At 50.4% G+C, this 27,649-nt stretch overlaps 1 protein-coding gene across 3 annotated transcripts in view; it reads left to right on the top strand.

Moving 5' to 3' along the window:
• Positions 1 to 27,649, top strand: part of PKHD1 (PKHD1 ciliary IPT domain containing fibrocystin/polyductin) — a 1,008,258-nt gene that overhangs the window by 337,846 nt on the left and 642,763 nt on the right. For all 3 annotated transcript variants that reach the window (XM_073674041.1, XM_073674039.1, XM_073674040.1), the window contains one exon: positions 8,590 to 8,749. In XM_073674041.1, coding sequence (XP_073530142.1) covers positions 8,590 to 8,749 — 160 coding nt within the window. The remainder of the gene's footprint in view (positions 1 to 8,589; positions 8,750 to 27,649) is intronic.

Below are 27,649 nucleotides of genomic sequence, written 5' to 3'. Positions count from 1 at the left end.
AAATCCATTTTGATTTTGTTTTTGTATGTTTTATTGTGAGTCCGTAAAAGTGGTGTAATACCTCTGACAACGTTGTTGACAGCAGTGACCTGGGGGTCAGAAATGCTTCCAGGGGTCTTCCCCATGCTGTTCCCGTGTCATTTGAGCACTGTTCCCATCGATTTGTGCAATTTTTAGTCCCTCTGCAGACTGTCGGGGGGAGCCGCCTGAAAAATGCTCGAGTTTCCCATAGACTTTCATTGGGCTCATTGCTCGGGTCGAGGACCCGAGTATTCCAATATGCTCGACCCGAGCAACGAGCACCCGAGCATTTTAGTGCTCGGTCATTACTACTAGTGGAAACAACGCTGAAAAAAACCGCAGGTATCAGGTTTTGCTGCATTTTGGTGCCAAAACCTGAAGAAGTTGAATTAGGTTATTTTTTATGCACAAAACTTTCTCAGCATGCGCCAGAGACAAATAAACCTTGACAGCAAGTAGATATCATAGATGCGCACCGCCATTTACACATACGTTCCATCAATCAATCGAACAAACAAATACGGTACACTGTGTGCAGAATTATTAGGCAACTTGTATGTTTGATGACAAATTTTATTATGTAACATCTCCAGCGCTGTCGCTCAATCCAAAGGGTTAATAAACTAAAAGAAATGAGAAAGTAAAGAAAAGTGCAAGTAGGAGAATATCTCTGTGTGCAGATTATCGGGCAACTAAATGAGAAATGTAAATTTTCCATCTCAGTTGTTTACTTTCATCTGTGAGAATAAGAACTAAAGTGCTCAATGCTACTATGTGTATTACTATTACTAGCTCCTCTGTAATAATCCCCCATAGCAGTGCCACCTCCACCTCGCTGGTGTCTGGGGGAAAGGTCTGTGTCCGGTACTGATCCAGCCCCGGCCTGTCCATCTGCTCCATCCAGAGTCGTCTCTTCTCATCAGTCCATAAAACCTGTGAACAATCTGACTTTTCCACTTCTGTGTCTTGCTCAGTGGTGGTCGGGCTCAGCCTCCTCACCTCGGCCGTGTCTCTGTGCACTGAACACCTTGTACTTCTGTGTCTTGCTCAGTGGTGGTCGGGCTCAGCCTCCTCACCTCGGCCTTGTCTCTGAGCGCTGAACACCTTGTACTTCTGTGTCTTGCGCAGTGGTGGTCGGGCTCAGCCTCCTCACCTCTGCTGTGTCTCTGAGCGCTGAACACCTTGTACTTCTGTATCTTGTTTAGTGGAGGTCGGGCTCAGCCTCCTCACCTTGGCCTTGTCTCTGAGCGCTGAACGCCTTGTACTTCTGTGTCTTGCACAGTGGTGGTCGGGCTCAGTCTCCTCAACTCGGCCGTGTCTCTGAGCGCTGAACACCTTGTACTTCTGTATCTTGCTCAGTGGTGGTCGGGCTCAGCCTCCTCACCTCGGCCGTGTCTCTGAGCACTGAACTCCTTGTACTTCTGTGTCTTGCACAGTTGTGGTCGGGCTCAGCCTCCTCACCTCGGCCATGTCTCTGAGCACTGAACACCTTGTACTTCTGTGTCTTGCTCAGTGGTGGTCGGGCTCGGCCTCCTCACCTCGGCGGTGTCTCTGAGCGCTGAACACCTTGTACTTCTGTGTCTTGCTCAGTGGTGGTCAGGCTCAGCCTCCTCACCTCGGCCATGTCTCTGAGCACTGAACACCTTGTACTTCTGTGTCTTGCTCAGTGGTGGTCGGGCTCAGCCTCCTCACCTCGGCGGTGTCTCTGAGCGCTGAACACCTTGTACTTCTGTGTCTTGCTCAGTGGTGGTCGGGCTCAGCCTCCTCACCTCGGCCATGTCTCTGAGCGCTGAACGCCTTGTACTTCTGTGTCTTGCACAGTGGTGGTCGGGCTCAGTCTCCTCAACTCGGCCGTGTCTCTGAGCGCTGAACACCTTGTACTTCTGTATCTTGCTCAGTGGTGGTCGGGCTCAGCCTCCTCACCTCGGCCGTGTCTCTGAGCACTGAACTCCTTGTACTTCTGTGTCTTGCACAGTGGTGGTCGGGCTCAGCCTCCTCACCTCGGCCATGTCTCTGAGCACTGAACACCTTGTACTTCTGTGTCTTGCTCAGTGGTGGTCGGGCTCAGCCTCCTCACCTCGGCCGTGTCTCTGAGCACTGAACACCTTGTACTTCTGTATCTTGCTCAGTGGTGGTCGGGCTCGGCCTCCTCACCTCGGCTGTGTCTCTGAGCACTGAACACCTTGTACTTCTGTATCTTGTTTAGTGGTGGTCGGGCTCAGCCTCCTCACCTCAGCGGTGTCTCTGAGCGCTGAACACCTTGTACTTCTGTGTCTTGCTCAGTGGTGGTCGGGCTCGGCCTCCTCACATCAGCAGTGTCTCTGAGCGCTGAACACCTTGTACTTCTGTGTCTTGCTCAGTGGTGGTCGGGCTCGGCCTCCTCACCTCGGCTGTGTCTCTGAGCACTGAACACCTTGTACTTCTGTATCTTGTTTAGTGGTGGTCGGGCTCAGCCTCCTCACCTCAGCGGTGTCTCTGAGCGCTGAACACCTTGTACTTCTGTGTCTTGCTCAGTGGTGGTCGGGCTCGGCCTCCTCACATCAGCCGTGTCTCTGAGCGCTGAACACCTTGTACTTCTGTGTCTTGCTCAGTGGAGGTCGGGCTCGGCCTCCTCACCTCAGCGGTGTCTCTGAGCGCTGAACACCTTGTACTTCTGTGTCTTGCACAGTGGTGGTCGGACTCAGCCTCCTCACCTCGGCCGTGTCTCTGAGCACTGAACACCTTGTACTTCTGTGTCTTGCACAGTGGTGGTCGGGCTCAGCCTCCTCACCTCGGCCGTGTCTCTGAGCGCTGAACACCTTGTACTTCTGTGTCTTGCACAGTGGTGGTCGGGCTCAGCCTCCTCACCTCGGCCGTGTCTCTGAGCGCTGAACACCTTGTACTTCTGTGTCTTGCACAGTGGTGGTCGGGCTCAGCCTCCTCACCTCGGCCGTGTCTCTGAGCGCTGAACACCTTGTACTTCTGTGTCTTGCACAGTGGTGGTCGGGCTCAGCCTCCTCACCTCGGCCGTGTCTCTGAGCACTGAACACCTTGTACTTCTGTGTCTTGCACAGTGGTGGTCGGGCTCAGCCTCCTCACCTCGGCCGTGTCTCTGAGCACTGAACACCTTGTACTTCTGTGTCTTGCACAGTGGTGGTCGGGCTCAGCCTCCTCACCTCGGCAGTGTCTCTGAGCGCTGAACACCTTGTACTTCTGTGTCTTGCTCAGTGGTGGTCGGGCTCAGCCTCCTCACCTCAGCGGTGTCTCTGAGCGCTGAACACCTTGTACTTCTGTGTCTTGCTCAGTGGTGGTCGGGCTCGGCCTCCTCACATCAGCCGTGTCTCTGAGCGCTGAACACCTTGTACTTCTGTGTCTTGCTCAGTGGTGGTCGGGCTCAGCCTCCTCACCTCGGCCGTGTCTCTGAGTGCTGAACACCTTGTACTTCTGTATCTTGCTCAGTGGTGGTCAGGCTCAGCCTCCTCACCTCGGCCGTGTCTCTGAGTGCTGAACACCTTGTACTTCTGTGTCTTGCACAGTGGTGGTCGGGCTCAGCCTCCTCACCTCGGCCGTGTCTCTGAGCGCTGAACACCTTGTACTTCTGTGTCTTGCACAGTGGTGGTCGGGCTCAGCCTCCTCACCTCGGCCATGTCTCTGAGCGCTGAACACCTTGTACTTCTGTGTCTTGCACAGTGGTGGTCAGGCTCAGCCTCCTCACCTCGGCCATGTCTCTGAGCACTGAACACCTTGTACTTCTGTGTCTTGCTCAGTGGTGGTCGGGCTCAGCCTCCTCACCTCGGCCGTGTCTCTGAGCACTGAACACCTTGTACTTCTGTGTCTTGCACAGTGGTGGTCAGGCTCAGCCTCCTCACCTCGGCCATGTCTCTGAGCGCTGAACACCTTGTACTTCTGTGTCTTGCACAGTGGTGGTCAGGCTCAGCCTCCTCACCTCGGCCATGTCTCTGAGCACTGAACACCTTGTACTTCTGTGTCTTGCTCAGTGGTGGTCGGGCTCAGCCTCCTCACCTCGTCCGTGTCTCTGAGCACTGAACACCTTGTACTTCTGTCTTGCACAGTGGTGGTCGGGCTCAGCCTCCTCACCTCAGCGGTGTCTCTGAGTGCTGAACACCTTGTACTTCTGTGTCTTGCACAGTGGTGGTCGGGCTCAGCCTCCTCACCTCGGCCGTGTCTCTGAGTGCTGAACACCTTGTACTTCTGTATCTTGCACAGTGGTGGTCGGGCTCAGCCTCCTCACCTCGGCCGTGTCTCTGAGTGCTGAACACCTTGTACTTCTGTATCTTGCTCAGTGGTGGTCGGGCTCAGCCTCCTCACCTCGGCCGTGTCTCTGAGTGCTGAACACCTTGTACTTCTGTGTCTTGCACAGTGGTGGTCGGGCTCAGCCTCCTCACCTCGGCCGTGTCTCTGAGTGCTGAACACCTTGTACTTCTGTGTCTTGCTCAGTGGTGGTCGGGCTCAGACTCCTCACCTCGGCCGTGTCTCTGAGTGCTGAACACCTTGTACTTCTGTGTCTATGTAGTGCAGGGCAGGTGACGCAGTAATTAGCCGAGGACACAGAGGGGTGCAGTCTTCAGGTTTTACTCACAGTTCTTAAGTTCTCCAAGTTACAGTTACTGGTATATAACCACCCACGTTGTCCTGTGTCCTCCGGGATAGTGATCCAGCAGACTCTCAGGTATCTCAGGAGAACTTGGACGGGACCCCGTTCTGTGTGCCTCTCCAGGTTGTCTCTTTGCGCTGGCTCTCACCCTCCTGCCCTGCGCCTCACACCCAGTGTCCCAAGCCAGTGGCCGCAGGCTTTGTTGAGCGACGTCCTCTGAGTCCCCTTGGTCCTCTATGCCCACCTTTTCGGCGATTAGGTGTGGAGTGTGGCTGCAGCACCTGAAATGCTGCAGCCTCTGGTTTGCTAGCTGAGACCTAAAGTACTCCACTAGGCTGGGGCCGGTTCCCTACTGCGGCCTGATCCCTCCACGTCAGCGTGAATTCGGGCGCACGGGTGGCCTCTGCACTCGCCGTGCCCCTGAGATCCCCTCTTTCTCTCTGAAGTCCTCCTCACTGATCCTGTCTTCTTTCCTCACTCTCCTCCTGGGCCTTTCTCACTAGGCCCCACTCCTCTGCTCTCCTGTGCAGAACTGAATTCAACTGCTCCCCTGAGCAGAACTCCCAGAACTCCTTCTAGATCTTTCCACCGTTCTTTTTATATGCTTCCCTCAGTGCTCCCCTAAACTCCTTCCTCCACCCACACTCACTACATGGTTCCCTCTCTCTTGGTTCCCCCACTTCCAGCCAGGGACAGGGCTCAGCAGTGACCAAGTGCATCTTGCCCCTCCTGCTGGTCTGGAGTGGTGTAGTGTTGGATGTAGGTGTGTGGGTCCCGGGTAGTACTACTTCCTTACCTGAGAGTGGGGTACCACACCTCTGGGTGAGATGCAGAACCTCTGTGGCAACTGGACCCGCAGGGGCGCCACAGTAGCTGATCTCAACTTACAGACAAATACTTTCCAGCGCCCAGTTCCTGGTACTACGCCCACTTTGTACTATATGGAGGATGGCTTGAAGGAGAGAAGCATCCTAGTTGAGAGGATGGAGAGAGGTGTCACTTTTCTTATAGTGGATAAAAGAGATCATGGTCCGGATGAGAACTCGTTGGCGATCGTAATGAGGTGTCGACCTCCAACATTTTTGCAGAGAGTCCTCACGAGCTTGAAAAAGAGGGGGCGTAAAAGCGGGTGTACTGTAACGTTGCTGGCGCCCTTGCATGTTGTCCCCTTCTCCTTCCCTGTAGGGACGCCAGTTTACTCACCGCTCCAGCCCTCGGCTCAGTCCCAGGGGTGTCCCTGCTTCCTTGTTTCCTGTGTACCCTCGTCACCTGGTGCCGGGGCGGCCAGTGCCTGAACCCTGGTCACCTGGACCCAGAGCGGCCAGTGCCTTAACCTTCGTCACCTGGTCCCAGAGCGGCCAGTTCCTAAACCCTTGTCCCCTGGTCCCAGAGCGACCAGTGCCTGAACCCTCATCACCTGGTCCAGGAGCGTCCAGTGTCTGAACCCTTGTCCCCAGGTCCCGGAGCGCCCAGTGCCTGAACCCTCATACCCTGGTCCCGGAGTGGCCAGCATCTGAACCCTTGTCCCCAGGTCCCGGAGCGCCCAGTGCCTGAACCCTCATACCCTGGTCCCGGAGTGGCCAGCGTCTGAACCCTTGTCCCCAGGTCCCGGAGCGCCCAGTGCCTGAACCCTCATACCCTGGTCCCGGAGTGGCCAGCGTCTGAACCCTTGTCCCCAGGTCCCGGAGCGCCCAGTGCCTGAACCCTCATACCCTGGTCCCGGAGTGGCCAGTATCTGAACATTCCCCTATCCAAGTCTCCGTGTCAATGATCCTGGACTGTATTTACGGACTCTGAATGGAGCCATAATCAGTGTCAGCTAATCTGAACCCTGGGGTCATTGACTACTGCCGGACACCACCTTGGAGTGGTAGCTGGCAGCTACCTGCCGCACAAGCCTGACCTCACCACTAGAGGCTACAATGAACTCCAAGGTAGCTGCTTAGTTACGCCCCTCCAGGCTAGGCCTGGTCCGTGGCACAGTGGGTCCACAAATCCACGTGCGCCACCGGCGGGTGGCGTAACCCTTTTCGGAGTCAGTTAAATCTTTTTTGTCCCATTTTGCTTGAAGAGAACCAGCTGCCTAATAATTCTGTACACCTTGATAAGAGGCAATGTATCCATAGGCCACACCCCCTTATTACACAAATACCCATCACGTGATCTGCTTCATCCTATCAGCATTCATGTTTCTACAGCTCAGAGGTGGGAAATCTGCATAAAAATGATGATGAGGTCAAAATACTCGCTGCCGAATAATTCTGCACACAGTATATAAGAAACTTTGTAATTATATCTTAAGAGAGAAATGTGCTTCTTTCTCCACTTATGAGTTACTTCTTATTCACCTTTTGCCGCCTGAAACTAATGTCTCTGAAAAATTACAAAAATCTGTTTTGGTCAAAACAAGATGGACAGTAAGATCACTTAGGGGCTGGATTTACAGCTACACTGCTCAGTTCTGCTATATAATTCCCTCCATGTTGTTGCTGCTTTGAACATGCACTACATAGTGACAAGAGTGGAAGAATCCCTTATTTCCGTGTATGCAATGTATTGGTGACATCATAGAAGCTAGTCTCTATATACTAAGCAAGACGAAATTAGACAGAGCCTGCAGAGGGGGAAACTGGTGAAAATGCAGGATGCAAGTCATACAATAGCCATAAAGAGTTATCCCCCATGAACACACAAATGACAGCGTGTGATAAAAATTACATGTAAGTGCACTCTCAGATGACTGTTCTGAAAAATGCTAGCTTCACACTTGTGCCTTAGTTCTCTTAGATTCATTGGAGTTCTGTGATATTTACTAATAGAAAAATTTATCTTTTTTTCTTTTAAAATTACTTCTATTCAAATGAAAAGAAAACATACCCCATTATAGTCAATAGGGTCCTACAGGTGTCTGGTGCTGTTTGTGCCAAGTTAGGTTTTGTTTTCCTGGTCTATAAGTCCAAAACCTTAGTATGAACCTGGCGTAAGTTGTTTCGAGTGTACAAAAGAATATCACTATTTTTGACCAATACATGACTTGTATCCTGGATTTATTCACACTTTAGAAACTTCAATATTTTTTTTCCATTATGTTTTCTGCCGCTTTCTCCCTATAGATTCTTCCACACTCCTTTCCATAGACTTCTATAGGCAGCTGTAATTTGAAACCTCAGTGAAGACGGAGCTGTAGACAGATTTGAGCAGTTTTTTGAGAGTAAAGGAAGAAAAGTAGTAGCTGATAAAGAAAAAAAAAAGAAACATTTTTCTATAAAAAGATAAAGATGAATTACAAGTTATACATTTTTTTTTTTTAACCTACGTTTGCACTTTTGTTTTGAGAAAATAATAAAATGTAAAAATAATATATATGACATATATATATATATATATATATATATATATATATATATATATATAGTGTATATATGGAAAAGCACATGAGGAAATTTAATAGTGTTTTTTTTACACGTCTTAAACTAAATAGTGCTGGAGTTAGTAATGTCAAACTAGTTGACAGGCGAATATTTTGACGCATTTTGGGCTTTCCATTTACTAAAAGTTAAAAACTAAGGATCTAGGCTGAGGATGTCAGGCATAGAAGTGATAATCTGCTGCCACGGTGGAGAGGTGTGGACACCAGAGAAAATCTAAGGGCCCATCTACAAATTACACTTTACTTGCATAAAAGTGGAGAAACCCTTTAAATTCCCTGCTCAGAGAGAAATTCCAGTCTGATACATTGTAGCAATCCCTCAGCTTGAGCAGTGCTAAGTTCAGGTTGAGTTCCGTAGACCTTTTGTGCCTACAGGAGCCTTTATTTTTCGTAGACTGCAAGCAGGGATTTCAGAAAATAGTCAACAATTAAAACACAAGGAATTTTATAAAGTTTTCAAACTACTTATTTTAGAACATTTTTTTTTTTTAACAAAATACAGGATGACATAAATATTAGACATGTTCTTGTTGTCTCGTTCTAGGTTTCCAACTTCTCCGCTCACTTCTGCGGTTTGTGGTCTCGGAATTCCACATGGCCTTCTGGTCATCTACCACTAGATGGCGACAATGTCACGGTAGAGCGAGGCTGGACCCTGCTGCTGGATGATCGCACCCATCTCCTCCACCAGCTTCATATCAAAGGTTTGTTCTTTCTGTATCTCGTCTGGAAGAAGGAAGCTTCTGAGGCTCCGCGCACTGATCCTATTCTGAGGCTTTTCTCTCTTGCATCGCCCGGTAGCTCGCCCTGCTATGAATAATATCGGTCCGGGGTGATTGATAGCGCTCCCATGCTGCAGATCAGAAATTCGCTTTCTCTGCTGGAGAAATCTCATTATTTGCCCTAAAAGTAAATAATTTACACAGGAGTAATGCAAATGCGGAAGGTGAGGACGGACCAGATATCACTGCGGGCAGGAGCGGAGACCGCGCACCCATGGGGGCCAAACCTGCTTCACCCATGGACCGGCTTAACCCTTACCTGCATCACTGGGACCAGAGATCAAATCCAGGAAAGTAACCGTTTAGATGTCAGGGTCCATAGTGACTGTGGGGGGCTCCATGTGTCACAGTTTTGAGGGGCAAATTATCTATTACAGAATTATAAGATAAGATATGGATAACAATGATAGCCACAGTGCCCCCCGTAGCAGTGACAGCCACAGTGCACCCATAACAGTGACAGTCAGTGTCCCCATAATAGTGACAGCCACAGTGCCCCCATAACAGTGACAGCCACAGTGCCTCATAACAGTTATAGCTAAAGTGCCCCCATAACAGTGACAGCCATAGTGCCCCCATAATAGTGACAGCCACAGTGCCCCCATAACAGTGACTGCCACAGTGCCCCCATAACAGTGACTGCCACAGTGCCCCCATAAGAGTGACAGCCACAGTGCCCCTATATCAGTGACAGCCACAGTGCCCCTATATCAGTGACAGCCACAGTGCCCCCATAATAGTGACAGCCGCAATGCCCGCATAATAGTGACAGTTATATTACCCCCATATTAGTGACAGCCACAGTGCCCCAATAAGAGTCACAGCCACAGTGCCCCCATAACAGTGACAGCCACAGTGTCCCCATAATAGTGACAGCCACAGTGCCCCTATATCAGTGACTGCCACAGTGCCCCTATAACAGTGACTGCCACAGTGCCCCCATAACAGTGACTGCCACAGTGCCCCTATAACAGTGACTGCCACAGTGCCCCTATAACAGTGACTGCCACAGTGCCCCCATAACAGTGACTGCCACAGTGCCCCTATAACAGTGACTGCCACAGTGCCCCTATAACAGTGACTGCCACAGTGCCCCCATAAGAGTGACTGCCACAGTGCCCCCATAAGAGTGACAGCCACAGTGCCCCTATATCAGTGACTGCCACAGTGCCCCTATAACAGTGACTGCCACAGTGCCCCCATAACAGTGACTGCCACAGTGCCCCTATAACAGTGACAGCCACAGTGTCCCCATAATAGTGACAGCCACAGTGCCCCTATATCAGTGACTGCCACAGTGCCCCTATAACAGTGACTGCCACAGTGCCCCTATATCAGTGACAGCCACAGTGCCCCTATAACAGTGACTGCCACAGTGCCCCCATAACAGTGACTGCCACAGTGCCCCCATAAGAGTGACTGCCACAGTGCCCCCATAAGAGTGACAGCCACAGTGCCCCTATATCAGTGACAGCCACAGTGCCCCTATATCAGTGACAGCCACAGTGCCCCCATAATAGTGACAGCCACAGTGCCCCCATAATAGTGACAGCCACAGTGCCCCCATAATAGTGACAGCCACAGTGTCACCATAATAGTGACAGCCACAGTGCCCCTATATCAGTGACAGCCACAGTGCCCCCATAATAGTGACAGCCACAGTGCCCCCATAATAGTGACAGCCACAGTGTCACCATAATAGTGACAGCCACAGTGTCACCATAATAGTGACAGCCACAGTGCCCCTATATCAGTGACAGCCACAGTGCCCCCATAACAGTGACAGCCACAGTGCCCCCATAACAGTGACAGCCACAATGCCCTCATTACAGCTACAGTCACAGTGCCCCCATAATAGTGACAGCCAGCCACAGTGCCCTCATGACAGCGAAAGTCACAGTATCCCAATAAGTGACAACCACTGTGTTCCCATAATAGTGACAGACACAATGCCCGCATAATAGTGACAGTTATATTACCCCCATATTAGTGACAGCCACAGTGCCCCAATAAGAGTCACAGCCACAGTGCCCCCATAACAGTCAAATCCACAGTGTCCCCATAATAGTGACTGCCACAATGCCCCATAACAGTGACAGCCACAGTTCTGCCATAATAGAGACAGCCGCAGTACCAGTATAACAGTGACAGCCACAGTGCCCAATAAGAATGTCAGCCACAGTGCCCCCATATCAGTGACAGCCACAGTGCCCCCATAACAGTTATAGCTAAAGTGCCCCCATAACAGTATGAGCCACAATACCCTCATAACAGTGATGACCCGCAAAACAGTGCCACAATAAAAGAGACTGCCACAGTGCCCTCATAATAACAACAACCACAGTGTTGCTTATTAGTGACAGCCAGTTTCCTCACAAAACTGACAACTACAGCGCCCCCATAATAATGATAACCCCAGTGACCCCATAACAGTGTATATCAGGGTCACCAACCGTCCAGAAATTCCAGGACAGTCCGTAAAAAATCTTTTTACCGAGTGTAAATTAGTTTTATCTTTTTTTGAAGCTGAATTTCACAGGTGACGGCGGCCGACACCGATCACTAGAATCAGAAGGATTTATTATAGTTTCCAATCTGTCCGTGAGCTACCAACATGAGAGTTCACACCAGAGTACCCAGAGACAGCGGCCACCACCAGGGTAAGAGAGACAGCGGCCACCACCAGGGTAACAGAGACAGCGGCCTCCACCAGGGTAAGAGAGACAGCGGCCACCACCAGGGTAACAGAGACAGCGGCCTCCACCAGGGTAACAGAAACAGCGGCCACCACCAGGGTAACAGAGACAGCGGCCACCACCAGGGTAATAGAGACAGCGGCCACCACCAGGGTAACAGAGACAGCGGCCTCCACCAGGGTAAGAGAGACAGCGGCCACCACCAGGGTAAGAGAGACAGCGGCCTCCACCAGGGTAACAGAGACAGCGGCCACCACCAGGGTAACAGAAACAGTGGCCACCACCAGGGTAACAGAGACAGCGGCCACCACCAGGGTAACAGACAGCGGCCACCACCAGGGTAACAGAAACAGCGGCCACCACCAGGGTAACAGAGACAGCGGCCGCCACCAGGGTAACAGAGACAGCGGCCACCACCAGGGTAACAGAAACAGTGGCCACCACCAGGGTAACAGAAACAGCGGCCACCACCAGGGTAACAGAAACAGCGGCCACCACCAGGGTAACAGAGACAGCGGCCACCACCAGGGTAATAGAGACAGCGGCCACCACCAGGGTAACAGAAACAGTGGCCACCACCAGGGTAACAGAAACAGCGGCCACCACCAGGGTAACAGAGACAGCGGCCACCACCAGGGTAACAGAGACAGCGGCCACCACCAGGGTAACAGAAACAGTGGCCACCACCAGGGTAACAGAAACAGCGGCCACCACCAGGGTAACAGAGACAGCGGCCACCACCAGGGTAACAGAGACAGCGGCCACCACCAGGGTAACAGAAACAGCGGCCACCACCAGAGGATCAGAGACAGCGGCCACCACCAGGGTAACAGAGACAGCGGCCACCACCAGGGTAACAGAGACAGCGGCCACCACCAGGGTAACAGAGACAGCGGCCACCACCAGGGTAACAGAGACAGCGGCCACCACCAGGGTAACAGAAACAGCGGCCACCACCAGAGGATCAGAGACAACGGCCTCCACCAGGGTAAGAGAGACAGCGGCCACCACCAGGGTAACAGAGACAGCGGCCTCCACCAGGGTAAGAGAGACAGCGGCCACCACCAGGGTAACAGAGACAGCGGCCACCACCAGGGTAACAGAAACAGCGGCCACCACCAGGGTAACAGAGACAGCGGCCACCACCAGGGTAACAGAGACAGCGGCCACCACCAGGGTAAGAGAGACAGCGGCCACCATCAGGGTAAGAGAGACAGCGGCCACCACCAGGGTAAGAGAGACAGCGGCCACCACCAGGGTAACAGAGACAGCGGCCACCACCAGAGGATCAGAGACAGCGGCCTCCACCAGGGTAACAGAGACAGCGGCCACCACCAGGGTAACAGAGACAGCGGCCACCACCAGGGTAACAGAGACAGCGGCCTCCACCAGGGTAACAGAGACAGCGGCCACCACCAGGGTAACAGAGACAGCGGCCTCCACCAGGGTATCAGAGACAGCGGCCTCCACCAGGGTAACAGAGACAGCGGCCACCACCAGGGTAACAGAGACAGCGGCCACCACCAGGGTAACAGAGACAGCGGCCACCACCAGGGTAACAGAAACAGCGGCCACCACCAGAGGATCAGAAACAGCGGCCACCACCAGAGGATCAGAGACAACGGCCTCCACCAGGGTAACAGAGACAGCGGCCACCACCAGGGAAACAGAGACAGCGGCCTCCACCAGGGTAACAGAGACAGCGGTCACCACCAGGGTAACAGAGACAGCGGCCTCCACCAGGATAACAGAGACAGAGGCCACCACCAGGGTAACAGAGACAGCGGCCACCACCAGGGTAACAGAGACAGCGGCCACCACCAGGGTAACAGAGACAGCGGCCCCCACCAGGGTAACAGAGACAGCGGCCACCACCAGGGTAACAGACAGCGGCCACCACCAGGGTAAGAGAGACAGCGGCCACCACCAGGGTAAGAGAGACAGCGGCCTCCACCAGAGGATCAGAGACAGCGGTCTCCACCAGAGGATCAGAGACAGCGGCCACCACCAGAGGATCAGAGACAGAGGCCACCACCAGAGGATCAGACACTGCGGCCTCCACCAGAGGATCAGAGACAGCGGCCTCCCCCAGGGTAACAGAAACAGCGGCCACCACCAGGGTAACACAGACGGCGGCCACCACCAGGGTAACAGAGACAGCGGCCACCACCATGGTCACAGAGACAGCGGCCACCACCAGAGTGACAGAGACAGCGGCCTCCCCCAGGGTAAGAGAAACAGCGGCCACCACCAGGGTAACAGAGACGGCGGCCACCACCAGGGTAACAGAGACAGTGGCCAACACCAGATGATCAGAGACAGCGGCCTCCACCAGGGTAAGAGAGACAGCGGCCACCACCAGAGTGACAGAGACAGCGGCCTCCACCAGAGGATCAGAGACAGCGGCCACCACCAGAGGATCAGAGACAGAGGCCACCACCATGGTCACAGAGACAGCGGTCACCACCAGGGTAACAGAGACAGCGGCCACCACCATGGTCACAGAGGCAGCGGCCACCACCAGAGCATCAGAGGCAGCGGCCACCACCAGAGCATCAGAGACAGCGGCCACCACCAGAGGATCAGAGACAGTGGCCACCACCAGAGGATCAGAGACAGCAGCCACCACCAGAGGATCAGAGACAGCTGCCACCACCAGAGGATCAGAGACAGCTGCCACCACCAGAGGATCAGAGACAGCGGCCACCACCAGAGGATCAGAGACAGCGGCCACCACCAGAGGATCAGAGACAGCGGCCACAACCAGAGGTTCAGAGACAGCGGCCACCACCAGAGGATTAGAGACAGCGGCCACCACCAGAGGATCAGAGACAGCGGCCACCACCAGAGTGATAGAGACAGCGGTCACCACCAGAGGATCAGAGACAGCGGCCACCACCAGGGTAACAGAGACAGCGGCCACCACCAGGTTAACAGAGACAGCGGCCACCACCAGGGTAACAGAGACAGCGGCCACCACCAGGGTAACAGAGACAGCGGCCACCACCAGGGTAACAGAGACAGCGGCCACCACCAGGGTAACAGAGACAGCGGCCTCCAACAGAGGATCAGAGACAACGGCCTCCACCAGGGTAACAGAGACAGCGGTCACCACCAGGGTAACAGAGACAGCGGTCACCACCAGGGTAACAGAGACAGCGGCCACCACCAGGGTAAGAGAGACAGCGGCCACCACCAGGGTAACAGAGGCAGCGGCCCCCACTAGAGGATCAGAGACAGCGGACTCTACCAGGGTAACAGAGACAGCGGCCACCACCAGGGTAACAGAGACAGCGGCCACCACCAGGGTAACAGAGACAGCGGCCACCACCAGGGTAACAGAGACAGCGGCCACCACCAGGGTAACAGAAACAGCGGCCACCACCAGAGGATCAGAGACAACGGCCACCACCATGGTCACAGAGACAGCGGCCACCACCAGAGTGACAGAGACAGCGGCCTCCCCCAGGGTAACAGTAACGGCGGCCACCACCAGGGTAACAGAGACGGCGGCCACCACCAGGGTAACAGAGACAGCGGCCACCACCAGAGTGACAGAGACAGCGGCCTCCCCCAGGGTAACAGAAACAGCGGCCACCACCAGGGTAACAGAGACGGCGGCCACCACCAGGGTAACAGAGACAGTGCCAACACCAGATGATCAGAGACAGCGGCCTCCACCAGGGTAAGAGAGACAGCGGCCACCACCAGAGTGACAGAGACAGCGGCCTCCACCAGAGGATCAGAGACAGCGGCCACCACCAGAGGATCAGAGACAGAGGCCACCACCATGGTCACAGAGACAGCGGTCACCACCAGGGTAACAGAGACAGCGGCCACCACCATGGTCACAGAGACAGCGGCCACCACCAGAGCATCAGAGACAGCGGCCACCACCAGGGTAACAGAGACAGCGGCCACCACCAGGGTAACAGAGACAGTGGCCACCACCAGAGGATCAGAGACAGTGGCCACCACCAGAGGATCAGAGACAGTGGCCACCACCAGAGGATCAGAGACAGCAGCCACCACCAGAGGATCAGAGACAGCTGCCACCACCAGAGGATCAGAGACAGCTGCCACCACCAGAGGATCAGAGACAGCGGCCACCACCAGAGGATCAGAGACAGCGGCCACCACCAGAGGATCAGAGACAGCGGCCACCACCAGAGTGATAGAGACAGCGGTCACCACCAGAGGATCAGAGACAGCGGCCACCACCAGGGTAACAGAGACAGCGGCCACCACCAGGGTAACAGAGACAGCGGCCACCACCAGGGTAACAGAGACAGCGGCCACCACCAGGGTAACAGAGACAGCGGCCACCACCAGGGTAACAGAGACAGCGGCCACCACCAGGGTAACAGAAACAGCGGCCACCACCAGAGGATCAGAGACAACGGCCTCCAACAGGGTAACAGAGACAGCGGCCACCACCAGGGTAACAGAGACAGCGGCCACCACCAGGGTAACAGAGACAGCGGCCACCACCAGGGTAAGAGAGACAGCGGCCACCACCAGGGTAAGAGAGACAGCGGCCCCCACCAGAGGATCAGAGACAGCGGCCACCACCAGGGTAACACAGACAGCGGCCACCACCAGGGTAACAGAGACAGCGGCCACCACCAGGGTAACAGAAACAGCGGCCACTACCAGAGGATCAGAGACAACGGCCTCCACCAGGGTAACAGAGACAGCGGCCACCACCAGGGTAACAGAGACAGCGGCCACCACCAGGGTAACAGAGACAGCGGCCTCCACCAGGGTAACAGAGACAGCGGCCTCCACCAGGGTAACAGAGACAGCGGCCACCACCAGGGTAACAGAAACAGCGGCCTCCACCAGGGTAACAGAGACAGCGGCCACCACCAGGGAAACAGAGACAGCGGCCACCACCAGGGTAACAGAGACAGCGGCCTCCACCAGGGTAACAGAGACAGCGGCCTCCACCAGGGTAACAGAGACAGCGGCCACCACCAGGGTAACAGAGACAGCGGCCACCACCAGGGTAACAGAGACAGCGGCCACCACCAGGGTAACAGAGACAGCGGCCACCACCAGGGTAACAGAGACAGCGGCCATCACCAGGGTAACAGAGACAGCGGCCACCACCAGGGTAACAGAGACAGCGGCCTCCACCAGAGGATCAGAGACAGCGGCCACCACCAGAGGATCAGAGACAGAGGCCACCACCAGAGGATCAGACACTGCGGCCTCCACCAGAGGATCAGACACTGCAGCCTCCACCAGAGTATCAGAGACAGCGGCCTCCCCCAGGGTAACAGAAACGGCGGCCACCACCAGGGTAACAGAGACGGCGGCCACCACCAGGGTAACAGAGACAGCGGCCACCACCATGGTAACAGAGACAGCGGCCACCACCAGAGTGACAGAGACAGCGGCCTCCCCCAGGGTAACAGAAACAGCGGCCACCACCAGGGTAACAGAGACGGCGGCCACCACCAGGGTAACAGAGACAGTGGCCAACACCAGATGATCACAGACAGCGGCCTCCACCAGGGTAAGAGAGACAGCGGCCACCACCAGAGTGACAGAGACAGCGGCCTCCACCAGAGGATCAGAGACAGCGGCCACCACCAGAGGATCAGAGACAGAGGCCACCACCAGGGTCACAGAGACAGCGGTCACCACCAGAGCATCAGAGACAGCGGCCACCACCATGGTAACAGAGACAGCGGCCACCACCAGGGTAACAGAGACAGTGGCCACCACCAGAGGATCAGAGACAGTGGCCACCACCAGAGGATCAGAGACAGCAGCCACCACCAGAGGCTCAGAGACAGCAGCCACCACCAGATGATCAGATACAGCTGCCACCACCAGAGGATCAGAGACAGCGGCCACCACCAGAGGATCAGAGACAGCGGTCAGCACCAGAGGATCAGAGACAGCGGCCACCACCAGAGGATCAGAGACAGCGGCCACAACCAGAGGTTCAGAGACAGCGGCCACCACCAGAGGATCAGAGACAGCGGCCACCACCAGAGGATCAGAGACAGCGGCCACCACCAGAGTGATAGAGACAGCGGTCACCACCAGAGGATCAGAGACAGCGGCCACCACCAGAGGATCAGAGACAGCGGCCACCACCAGAGGATCAGAGACAGCGGCCACCACCAGAGGATCAGAGACAGCGGCTACCACCAGAGGATCAGAGACAGTGGCCACCACCAGAGCATCAGAGACAGCGGTCACCACTACAGTGACAGAGACAGCGGCCACCACCAGAGTGACAGAGACAGCAGCCACCACCAGAGTGACAGAGACAGTAGCCACCACCAGAGGATCAGAGCCAGCGGCCTCCACCAGAGGATCAGAGACAGCGGCCTCCACCAGAGGATCAAAGACAGCGGCCACCACCAGAGGATCAGAGACAGCGGCCACCACCAGGGTAACAGAGACAGTGGCCACCACCAGGGTAACAGAGACAGCGGCCACTACCAGAGCACCAGGGACATCAGCCACCACCAGGGTAACAGAGACAGCGGCCATCACCAGGGTAACAGAGACAGCGGCCACCACCAGGGTAACAGAGACAGCGGCCACCACCTGCAGATCAGAGACAGCGGCCACCACCAGAGTGACAGAGATAGCGGCCACCACCAGAGGATCAGAGACAGCGGCCACCACCAGAGGATCAGAGACAGAGGCCACCACAAGAGGATCAGATACAGCGGCCTCCATCAGAGGATTAGAGACAGCGGCCTCCACCAGGGTAACAGAAACAGCGGCCACCACCAGGGTAACAGAGACAGCGGCAACCACCAGGGTATCAGAGACAGCGGCCAACACCAGAGGATCAGAGACCTCGGCCACCACCAGAGGATCAGAGACAACGGCCACGACCAGAGGATCAGAGACAGTGGCCACAACCAGAGGTACAGAGACAGCGGCCACCACCCGGGATCAGAGACAGCGGCCACTACCAGAGGATCAGAGACAGCGGCCACCACCAGAGGATCAGAGACAGCAGCCACCACCAGAAGATCAGAGACAGCGGCTGACTCGCCCAGAGTGATGGGGACGACTCGGTACCCGGGCCTTTCGCCTGACCTTGGGGATGTCGCGGTGGTCGGCTCCCGGGTCCGTACTCTGGGGTCAGCTTTTAAAAAGGGATTGGTTTGTTTATTAGTTTTATTAAAGTTCGTGACGCCACCTGTGGTTTCTGGTGAGATTCACCAGCACTGCGGCAGTCCACTGAGGGTGGTGATAAGGCAGCTTAGATGGTATCGCTCCCCACAGGTGGAGCTAGGCCTCAGAGCAGCGTAGGAGGGGGGATGCTGGGCAGGCGAGACCTAGCCTGGTCAGAGCAAGAACAGGGACGGACACGATAGTCACTTCAGTACCTTTTACTGGTGGAAATTCATTCACATCCCGGAGCACTGTAGGGTGAAGGGTGCATATCAGGATCCTCCCCAATGAGCGGATGTAGGGCCTCCTGTTTCTTGCCTCTGCGCAGTAAGTTTCTGACCTGCCTGGAGCTAGGCCTAACTTTGTCTCTGTCCTGCGCTGGCTGACCTTGTGGTAGGGCCTTTTCTTGGAGTACACGCTCCTCAGCTTGCGGGGCCTATGTGTCTCCCGGCTCTGTTACGTATCATCACTTTAGCGATCCTGGGACCTGTAGTTCTCCAGGAATTCCGGTTATGCCTTACTGGGTAATAGAGATCCCGGTAAGCTCGGACCCGGTGTCCGGTAATTCTTCGGGGTGAGCTAGTTAAGCTCCTCTGCCCCCTATGTACTAACTTCTCCACTCGCCTTCGGCCTACTCGGGCCCTCACTAGGCTATACACATTAACGGCAGCTTGCCGCGCTTCACCGATCTTATGGCGCCGGCACACCTAAAGCTCACTATTCTGAGCTACAACTGAGTCTGGACTGTGCTCCACTGCAGGAACTCTCTCAACAGACTTGACTAGGCTGAGCTCAACTCTGTATTCAGGTCTGTACTTGCTGAACTCTCCAGAGGAACTGAATTGCCTGGCTCCACCTTCCCTATTTATATCCCTAACGGGCTCCCTCTGCTTGTCTGAGGTGGAAGGTGGAGATGTGTGAATGTTCATGGGGGCCTCTTGTGGAGGAATCCATCAATGCTCTCTTCTAGGATCTGTGATACCAAGTGCAGCTGTGCGTCACACGGCCACCACCAGAGGATCAGAGACAGTGGCCACCTTCAGAGGATCAGAGGCAGCGGCCACCACCAGGGTAACAGAGACAACGGCCATCACCAGAGGATCAGAGACAGCGACCACCACCAGAGGATCAGAGACAGCGGCCACCACCAGGGTAACAGAGACAACGGCCACCACCAGAGGATCAGAGACAGCGGCCACCACCAAAGGATCAGAGACAGCGGCCACCACCAGGGATCAGAGACAGCAGCCAACACCAGAGGATCAGAGACCTCGGCCACCACCAGAGGATCAGAGACCTCAGCCACCACCATAGGATCAGAGACAACGGCCACCACCAGAGGATCAGAGACAGCGGCCACCACCAGAGGATCAAAGACAGCGGCCACAACCAGAGGTTCAGAGACAGCGGCCACCACCAGAGGATCAGAGACAGCGGCCACCACCTGAAGTTCAGAGACAGAGGCCACCACCAGGGTAACATGCACAATGCTCCATTACGTGTCTTATGCTCAGTCAGGGTAGTGACAGGTAATGTGCTGCAGTGACAGCCGCGGGCATAAGAGGAACACTCAGCACAGCGCCACCTTAAGCCCCAAACTTTTATGCACCTGCTTCCTCGGCTACCTCTATAAATATGCCACTGACAGCCAGAGTGCCTCCACAGCGGTACTGTATACTATTTGAGCACTATATAGCAGTTTTTCATATGCAGTGTGTGGTACTGATACTTGGTACTGTATTGTATATTATTTTTACATTATATAGCGGTATTTACATACACAGGTATGTCCTACCCTCAGGAGAGGTCATCAATATCGGATCCGTGGAGATCCCACACTTGTCACCCCGATGATTGGTTGTTATCAACTCCATAGACCATGTAGTGGCCGTTCTTGGGTACTGCAGAACAGATCTAGTGAACTGAATAGTAGCTGACCTGCAGTTCTCTGCAGCGACCACTAAATGGTGTATGGAGCTGTGCTACAGTACAATGCTTACCTCTGACCACTGCTGGAGCTGATAACAGCTGATCGTGGGGATGACAGGTACTGGAGCCTCACTGATCCCATATAGCTGACCTCCGCTATCAATAACAAAGTATTGGATAATTCCTTTAAGAGTCTTCTGGATATTCCTGCAGAAGAGGGAAGTATAGAAATTTAGGAACAAATGAGAAACAAAGTATTTGAGCTCTATCAGTCTGGAAAAGTTTATAAAGCCATTTCTAAAGCTTCGGGACTCCAGCGACCCACAGTGAGAGCCATTATACACAAATGGCGAAAATATGAAACTGTGGTGAACCTTCCCAGGAGTGGCCAGCCAACCAAAATTACCCCAAGAATGCAGAGAAGACTCATCCAAGAGGTCACAAAAGGCCCCACAACAACATCCAAAGAACTGGAGGCCTCACTTGTCTCAATTAAGATCAGTGTTCATGACTCCACCATAAAAAAAAGAGACTGGGCAAAAATGGCATGCATGAAGAGTTCCAAGACAAAAACCACTGCTGAGCAAAAAGAACATAAAGGCTCGTCTCAGTTTTGCCAGAAAACATCTTGATGAATGCCAAGACTTTTGGGAGAATACTCTGTTGACTGATGAAACAAAAGTTTAATTTTTTGGAAGGTGTATGTCCCATTACATCTTGTGTAGAAGTAATACAGCATTTCAAAAAAGGAACATCATACCATCAGTAAAATATAGTGGTGGTGGTGGTGTGATGGTCTGCGGCTGTTTTGCTGCTTCAGGACCTGGAAGACTTGCTGTTGTAAATGGGACCATGAATTCTGTTGTCTACCAAAAAATCTTGAAGGAGAATGTCCGACCATCTGTTTGTGACCTCAAGCTGAAGCGCACTTGGGTTATGCAGCAGGACACTGATCCAAAACACACCAGCAAGTCCACCTCTGAGTGGCTTAAGAAAAACAAAATTAAGACTTTGGAGTGGTCTAGTCAAAGTCCTGACCTTAATCTGATTGAGAGGCTGTGGCATGACCTTAAAAAGTTGGTTCATGCTCGGAAACCCTCCAATGTGACTCAATTACAATTCCACCAGAGCATTGTAAAAGACTCACTGACAGTTATCGCAAACGCTTGATTGCAGTTGTTGCTGCTAAGGGCGCCCCAACCAGTTATTAGGTTTAGGGGGCAATCACTTTTTCACACAGGACCCTGTAGGTTTGGATTTCTTTTTCCCTTAATAATAAAGACCTTCATTTAAAAACTGCATTTTGTGTTTACTTGTGTTATCTTTCTCTAATATTTACATTTGTTTTGTGATCGGAAACATTTAAGTGACAAACATGCAAAAGAATAAGAAATCAGGAAGGGGCAAACACTTTTTCACACCTAGATAGATAGATAGATAGATAGATAGATAGATAGATAGATAGATAGATAGATAGATAGATAGCAAAGTGATATATAAAAATGACAGTCATGTAAGAAAATAATTTAGAAAATAATAAAGCAATTTGCAATGTTGCTTAAAAAACAAATTCATTAAGAGATAATTGAATAAAATCATAGACTATTGCAAAAAAAACACTAGTCATGAAAATATTGATGAGCAATAATAATATTATTATTATTATTATTATCATTATACACAACTGATATATTTAACAATAAACAAAAAAAAGGTGAATTCACTGCATAAATTAATAAATAATAAAATATGAAAATGATCTATCACTGATACAAGTAATCTATACTACTAACAATAATACTAATAATAGTAGTAAAATAATGAATATCAGATTTCTAACATATGAGAAACACACATAAAACGCAAAAAGTGTCTGCCCCAGTCCACACATAGTAAATGCATTATTTTCATGCAGCCACAATACTGACTGTATTTTCCCAAACGATTAAAGATAATTCTGCTTACAAAATTTCTAAAATAAAAAAAAAAATATATATATATATATATATATATATATATATATACACAGTATATAGAAAAAAAATACTATAAAAAATCAAAAGCTCTAGGGATAAAAACATCCACCGCCATCAACAACGTCAAAGAGAAGTAAAAGGTGCTATATGGTTGAGTGATTTTATTTTATTGGAAATGGAACATACTTTCCTCTGTACAATTAATCTCCGTGCCACATAGTGACTGCACACAATGAAATCCACCATAGGAAAAAAAAAAAATGAATATATGACACAAGCGATACAATGTATATATATATATTTACATCCGCGGAGTGACCCGGGGGATACACACAGAGACGTATAATTTGGGAATATGTATTATCGGAGAGATGTCACGGAGATAATGTATTTTCAATAACAGGCATCACAAAGGACAGGGCAGGGGCTCATTCACACTTTCTCTCCCTGGTTTGTGATGAATTGTTAAATGTATCATTCAATATTATAGCAAGTAATGCGTGTCCCCCCCCCAATATAATACCGCCTCCAAAACCCATTTACAACTATACTGTCCAGTAACGATTGATATTACCCTCACTGCCAGCGACTCCTCTCCTCATGCATTCAGGACTTTGCTGATGTTGGAAGCTTTTGTCTAATTTCTGCCGGATTCTGCCCCGAGGTGTTTTTGATTTATTCAGGAGTGAAACAGTTAAGAGAAGCAGACACATAGCATGGAGAGCTCTGTGGGAAAAAAAAAATAACCTATTTTTAATTGCATTTATTTTTATATTCGACAATGCAAACTGGTTATTTCTTTTTTTTACCAAAAATGTTTAAAAACAAATAAAATATATCTAAAATTAAATAAAATTTGCAAAATGTTAAGTGTAGATTATAGTTTTTAATGCTGCAAATATCTTTTAGGCTAAGTTCAAAACAAATGTGTTACCGGGGCGTATTCGCAGAAAATCAGCATTTTACAGTAGCAGCATAGGACATAACATGCTAAAGAGGTTGTCCACTACTATAGAGAATGCCCCGTCTATTAAAAAGGTGGAAATAAGATTTTTTGTAAGTACCTTGAGTTGCCATTTTTGCCTGTGAGTGGCGCTATTGCTGACCGCTCACCAGGCATCATGTGACCCCCGGCTGCAACTGGCTCTGGCATCCGCTGATGTCACGTCAAGTTCCGGATGCAGCCAGGTGTGACCCAGTGACGCGCGTCCCCTTGATTGATGGGCTGTGGGAGGGGTTTTACCGCACGTCACAGCCCAGCATCCAGCGCACGTTTTCTCAACATTTGGCCGTTTTTTTTTCTCATGTTCATTATTTTGGGTGTGGTTTGGACTTTCCAGAAGTTTTCGGCTGGTTAATCAATTGGGATTTTTTTTAAAAAGTCTTAATATTTTTACAGAAACGTACTCCTGTTCCCTCCTGGAGTGATTTTATGTACATCTTAAATGGATTGTTCAGGCTTGGGGCTCAAGTCTGCAGTCACTCTTTGTGACTGCAGACTTGTGAATCCCTATAGTGTGCACTGTGCATGCTGTCAGGATTCTACAGTGCCAGTGCCATGAGCTGGCGGGCGCATGACCTTAAGTATTTGCGATTTGCTTACTCCCGGCCAGATTCTGACTAGATGTATCCAGCTTCGCTCAATTCACTTGTCTTGAGCGAGGCAGGGCATGTCTAGTCTGCACATGACCGCATGTATGCAAATCACATTCTAGAGGTCACGCGATCGCCCAAACCCAGCACCGGAGAATCCTGATAGCATGCACACTGCGCGCCATGAGGATTCACAAGTCTGTAGTCACATAGAGTCACTACAGACTTGGACCTCAAACCTGGACAATGCCTTTAAAAAAAAATAAAAAAAAATTATGCAACACTTTTAGCGGAACATGCGACTTTTTGAGTTAAAAAGGTTAAAAACAAAAATAAAGAACATCTTTGATTTTGCACAAAATTCTTGAACAATTTGTGTCATTTTGAAAGCTGATTTTTTGATGTAGGAAGTTTATTGGTTGCCTTCAGAGAAGGATTACCACTGCTTGATTCGATAGTGATGTCATAACCAAAGTTTTACAAGGACAATCTGTTTGGAGCTGGCTCATTGTAGCCTCAATCCCCTGATGACGCCAGTATGGCGAAACACATTGAGGAGGTTAATGGTTCTTTTTAATTGCATAGGAGATGCTCTATTAAAGGAATATATATATATATATAGACAGTTATTTGAAAACTCTGTAATGGTCCACGGCCACACAGTTTAATAATATAGGCAATTCATGATCACTTATACTGCTATACCTGGGGTTTAATATAATGATAAGATCCCTATAGGACAACAAAATCTAATCCCGTCATAGGATACCTATGTGTTTTTAATATTAATTCACTTATCCAGAATATTAAATGATAGAATAAAAGTTACATTTTATTTGGGTCTTTAGTTTAGGGCTTTTTTTTGCCTATGGCAATATATTACCCTTATGCTGACTGAGGAACAGGAATTAGTTTTGTCTATTTTGACGAATCCACAAGACAATAAAGAAGAGTGACTTAAAATAAAAACTGCAAATGATGAATCCGGGTCCTTAATATTTTAAATGACCCCAAAATGTACTTTGATTTCTCTCTAGAACTAAATATATTAGCAAAAAAATATTGGTACTTGGCATCAAAAACGACATTTAGGTATCACAGCATCCTGTATGGCACAGCACATGGTACACCAGATAAATAATTCACTTGCGTGTAGCAAGGAACATCTTTTTGGCAGCCAAGAAAGGTTGTTTGTTCCAGATCAGGTTTGGAGCATATGACTAGATATTCCCAGGCTCGAGCAGTTGAGCAACCACTTTTTTAGATACTCCTGTGCACCTTCTTGTTAATAAAATTGTTTTAAAGGGGTTGTACAGGATTAGAAAACATGGCTGGCTTTATCTGCAATACCACATTCAATCTATAGACAAGCGTGGTGCTGTTACCGGAAGAAAGCAACCTTGATTTTCTAATTCTACACAACCCCTTTAAAGCTACAAAGAGGCAAAGTCAAGTTTTTCTATAGCCCGTTCTACATAATTGGGTAAGAAAAGTGTTCAGAGGACCACTGATCACAGAATGATTAGGGCTAGACAAGTTAGCTTATAAATTAACAAGGATCTTCAATAAACAATTTATTAATTTTTACAAATACATCAGTCCTGGCCAGTTCCATGGGTGATAAGATCTTGTCAATCCAAAAGGTAAGGTTTGAGAATCCCATTTTGTTTATGGGTTTTCCGAGAATTGAGGGATTCTTGAAGACTCCACCGATCACTAGAAGATAGGTCCCAAGTCCTACGTTGCTCCTGCCTACTTGATTGTGGAGAAACTTGAAGGGAGCATCAGTTGGGTATGTGTCCTGATGTTTCGTAGAATGTTTCTATGGCTTATGGAAAGGGCTGTCAATGGGGACATTTATGAGACTGGAACCAGAGACTTAAGAGACCATTCTCTTGTGCATATCAAGTGTTCAAAAAGCATTTGGTTCTTCATTATGGTCACCTTTGTGGTGTCGGAGTGAGATCATCTTTCCAATGGGCCATGTCTCCTGTGTGTGGAGAAGCTAAGCAGATATGCCCGGTTCAATGGACCTTCTCAGAGACCTGGAGCTCTGTGAAGAAACTCAAAGGGCAATGAGTTAAAAAAAATGTGTTTGTCACCTGGATAGGTCACACAATCGTAAAGAGACGAGCAGCTTGGCAGGCCAAAGAGGTTTCACCGTTGCTGACAAAACCTAAATCGATAGAGCAGATCCACAATTTTAGTGGTGCTTAGACTTGAAGCGGGACATAATTGTGTGGAGAACAAGCTAAGTAAAATAGTCTCTCGCATTCAACAACGTAAACATTTTTTGTAGCCCACAGAAAATATCTGAATCTAGGAGATCTTCGGGACATGAGATAATGATCTTGGATTCACTGGTCCAAAATCTAAGGCACCAGATGTTCTCCTCTGAAAAATTGCTTTATTAGTTACAGCGTACACAGAGCAGATAACATGCAATGTTTCAGCCATGAAGGGCCTTTGCCAAGCCATAAATAAACAGAAGTATAGGATTCACTGGTGGTATTGTTGCAATCGAGCAGCCGTGTGGTACAATCGTGGTCTGTCGAAGCTTGAAGTGGATTTTCTACAGAAGCAAAAGGCAGCAACAAGTTCAAAACCTGCTATTAAAGAAAAGGAAACCAAGATTATGGTGGAAACAGACTCATAAAAAAAGTCAGCTGGTCTAAAGGATAGTGAATCTTCTTTCTGGCACTAACAAACGAGCTTCTGTATTCCTTTACGGATATAGTATAAGCATCTTCTTATGGCTAATTCCAGTAGGAAATGCACCTACACAGCACATTTCACCTCATGAGCATCACAATGGGGTCACTCCAACTACTGCAGTCACCAGATCTCAGTCCACCCTTACAATGTGATGAAACAGTCAATCCTTAACATGAATGTCAAGCCGACTATTTGATACGCTGACGATTTTGCAAGTTTTCCCACCTATGAGGAATTGAGAGGTCTGTAGTTTTTATCGTAGAGTCACATCACCTGTGAGAGGCAGAATCTAAAAATAAAAACCAAAAAAATAACATTTTAGAAGGAGTGTATTCTTATATATATTACTGATTCCTGTGCCATAAATTTAAGTGGAGTAACAGGAGTATAAAATTTGATGTTTGCCATTACTGTGTACAAATATAAGTATTATATGATTGTCTTTATGCACAAGAATACAACTACTATAATTCTGCTCCTATATACAAGAATACAACTACTATAATACTGCTCCTATATACAAGAATATGACTACTATAATACTGCCCCTATGTACAAGAAAATAACTACTATAATACTGTCTCCTATGTACAAGAATATAACTACTATAATACTGCCCCCTATGTACAAGAATATAACTACTATAATACTGCCCCCTATGTACAAGAATATAACTACTATAGTACGGCCCCCTATGTACAAGAATATAACTACTATAATACTGCCCCTATGTACAAGAAAATAACTACTATAATACTGTC

The sequence above is a fragment of the Phyllobates terribilis genome, unplaced genomic scaffold, assembly GCF_046119375.1.
Source record: "Phyllobates terribilis strain yellow unplaced genomic scaffold, ASM4611937v1 Scaffold_3__8_contigs__length_932513732, whole genome shotgun sequence".
In the NCBI taxonomy this organism is placed as follows: Eukaryota; Metazoa; Chordata; class Amphibia; order Anura; family Dendrobatidae; genus Phyllobates; species Phyllobates terribilis.
Note: the sequence above shows the minus strand (reverse complement) of the source record. Positions and strands in the feature narration are given on the sequence as shown.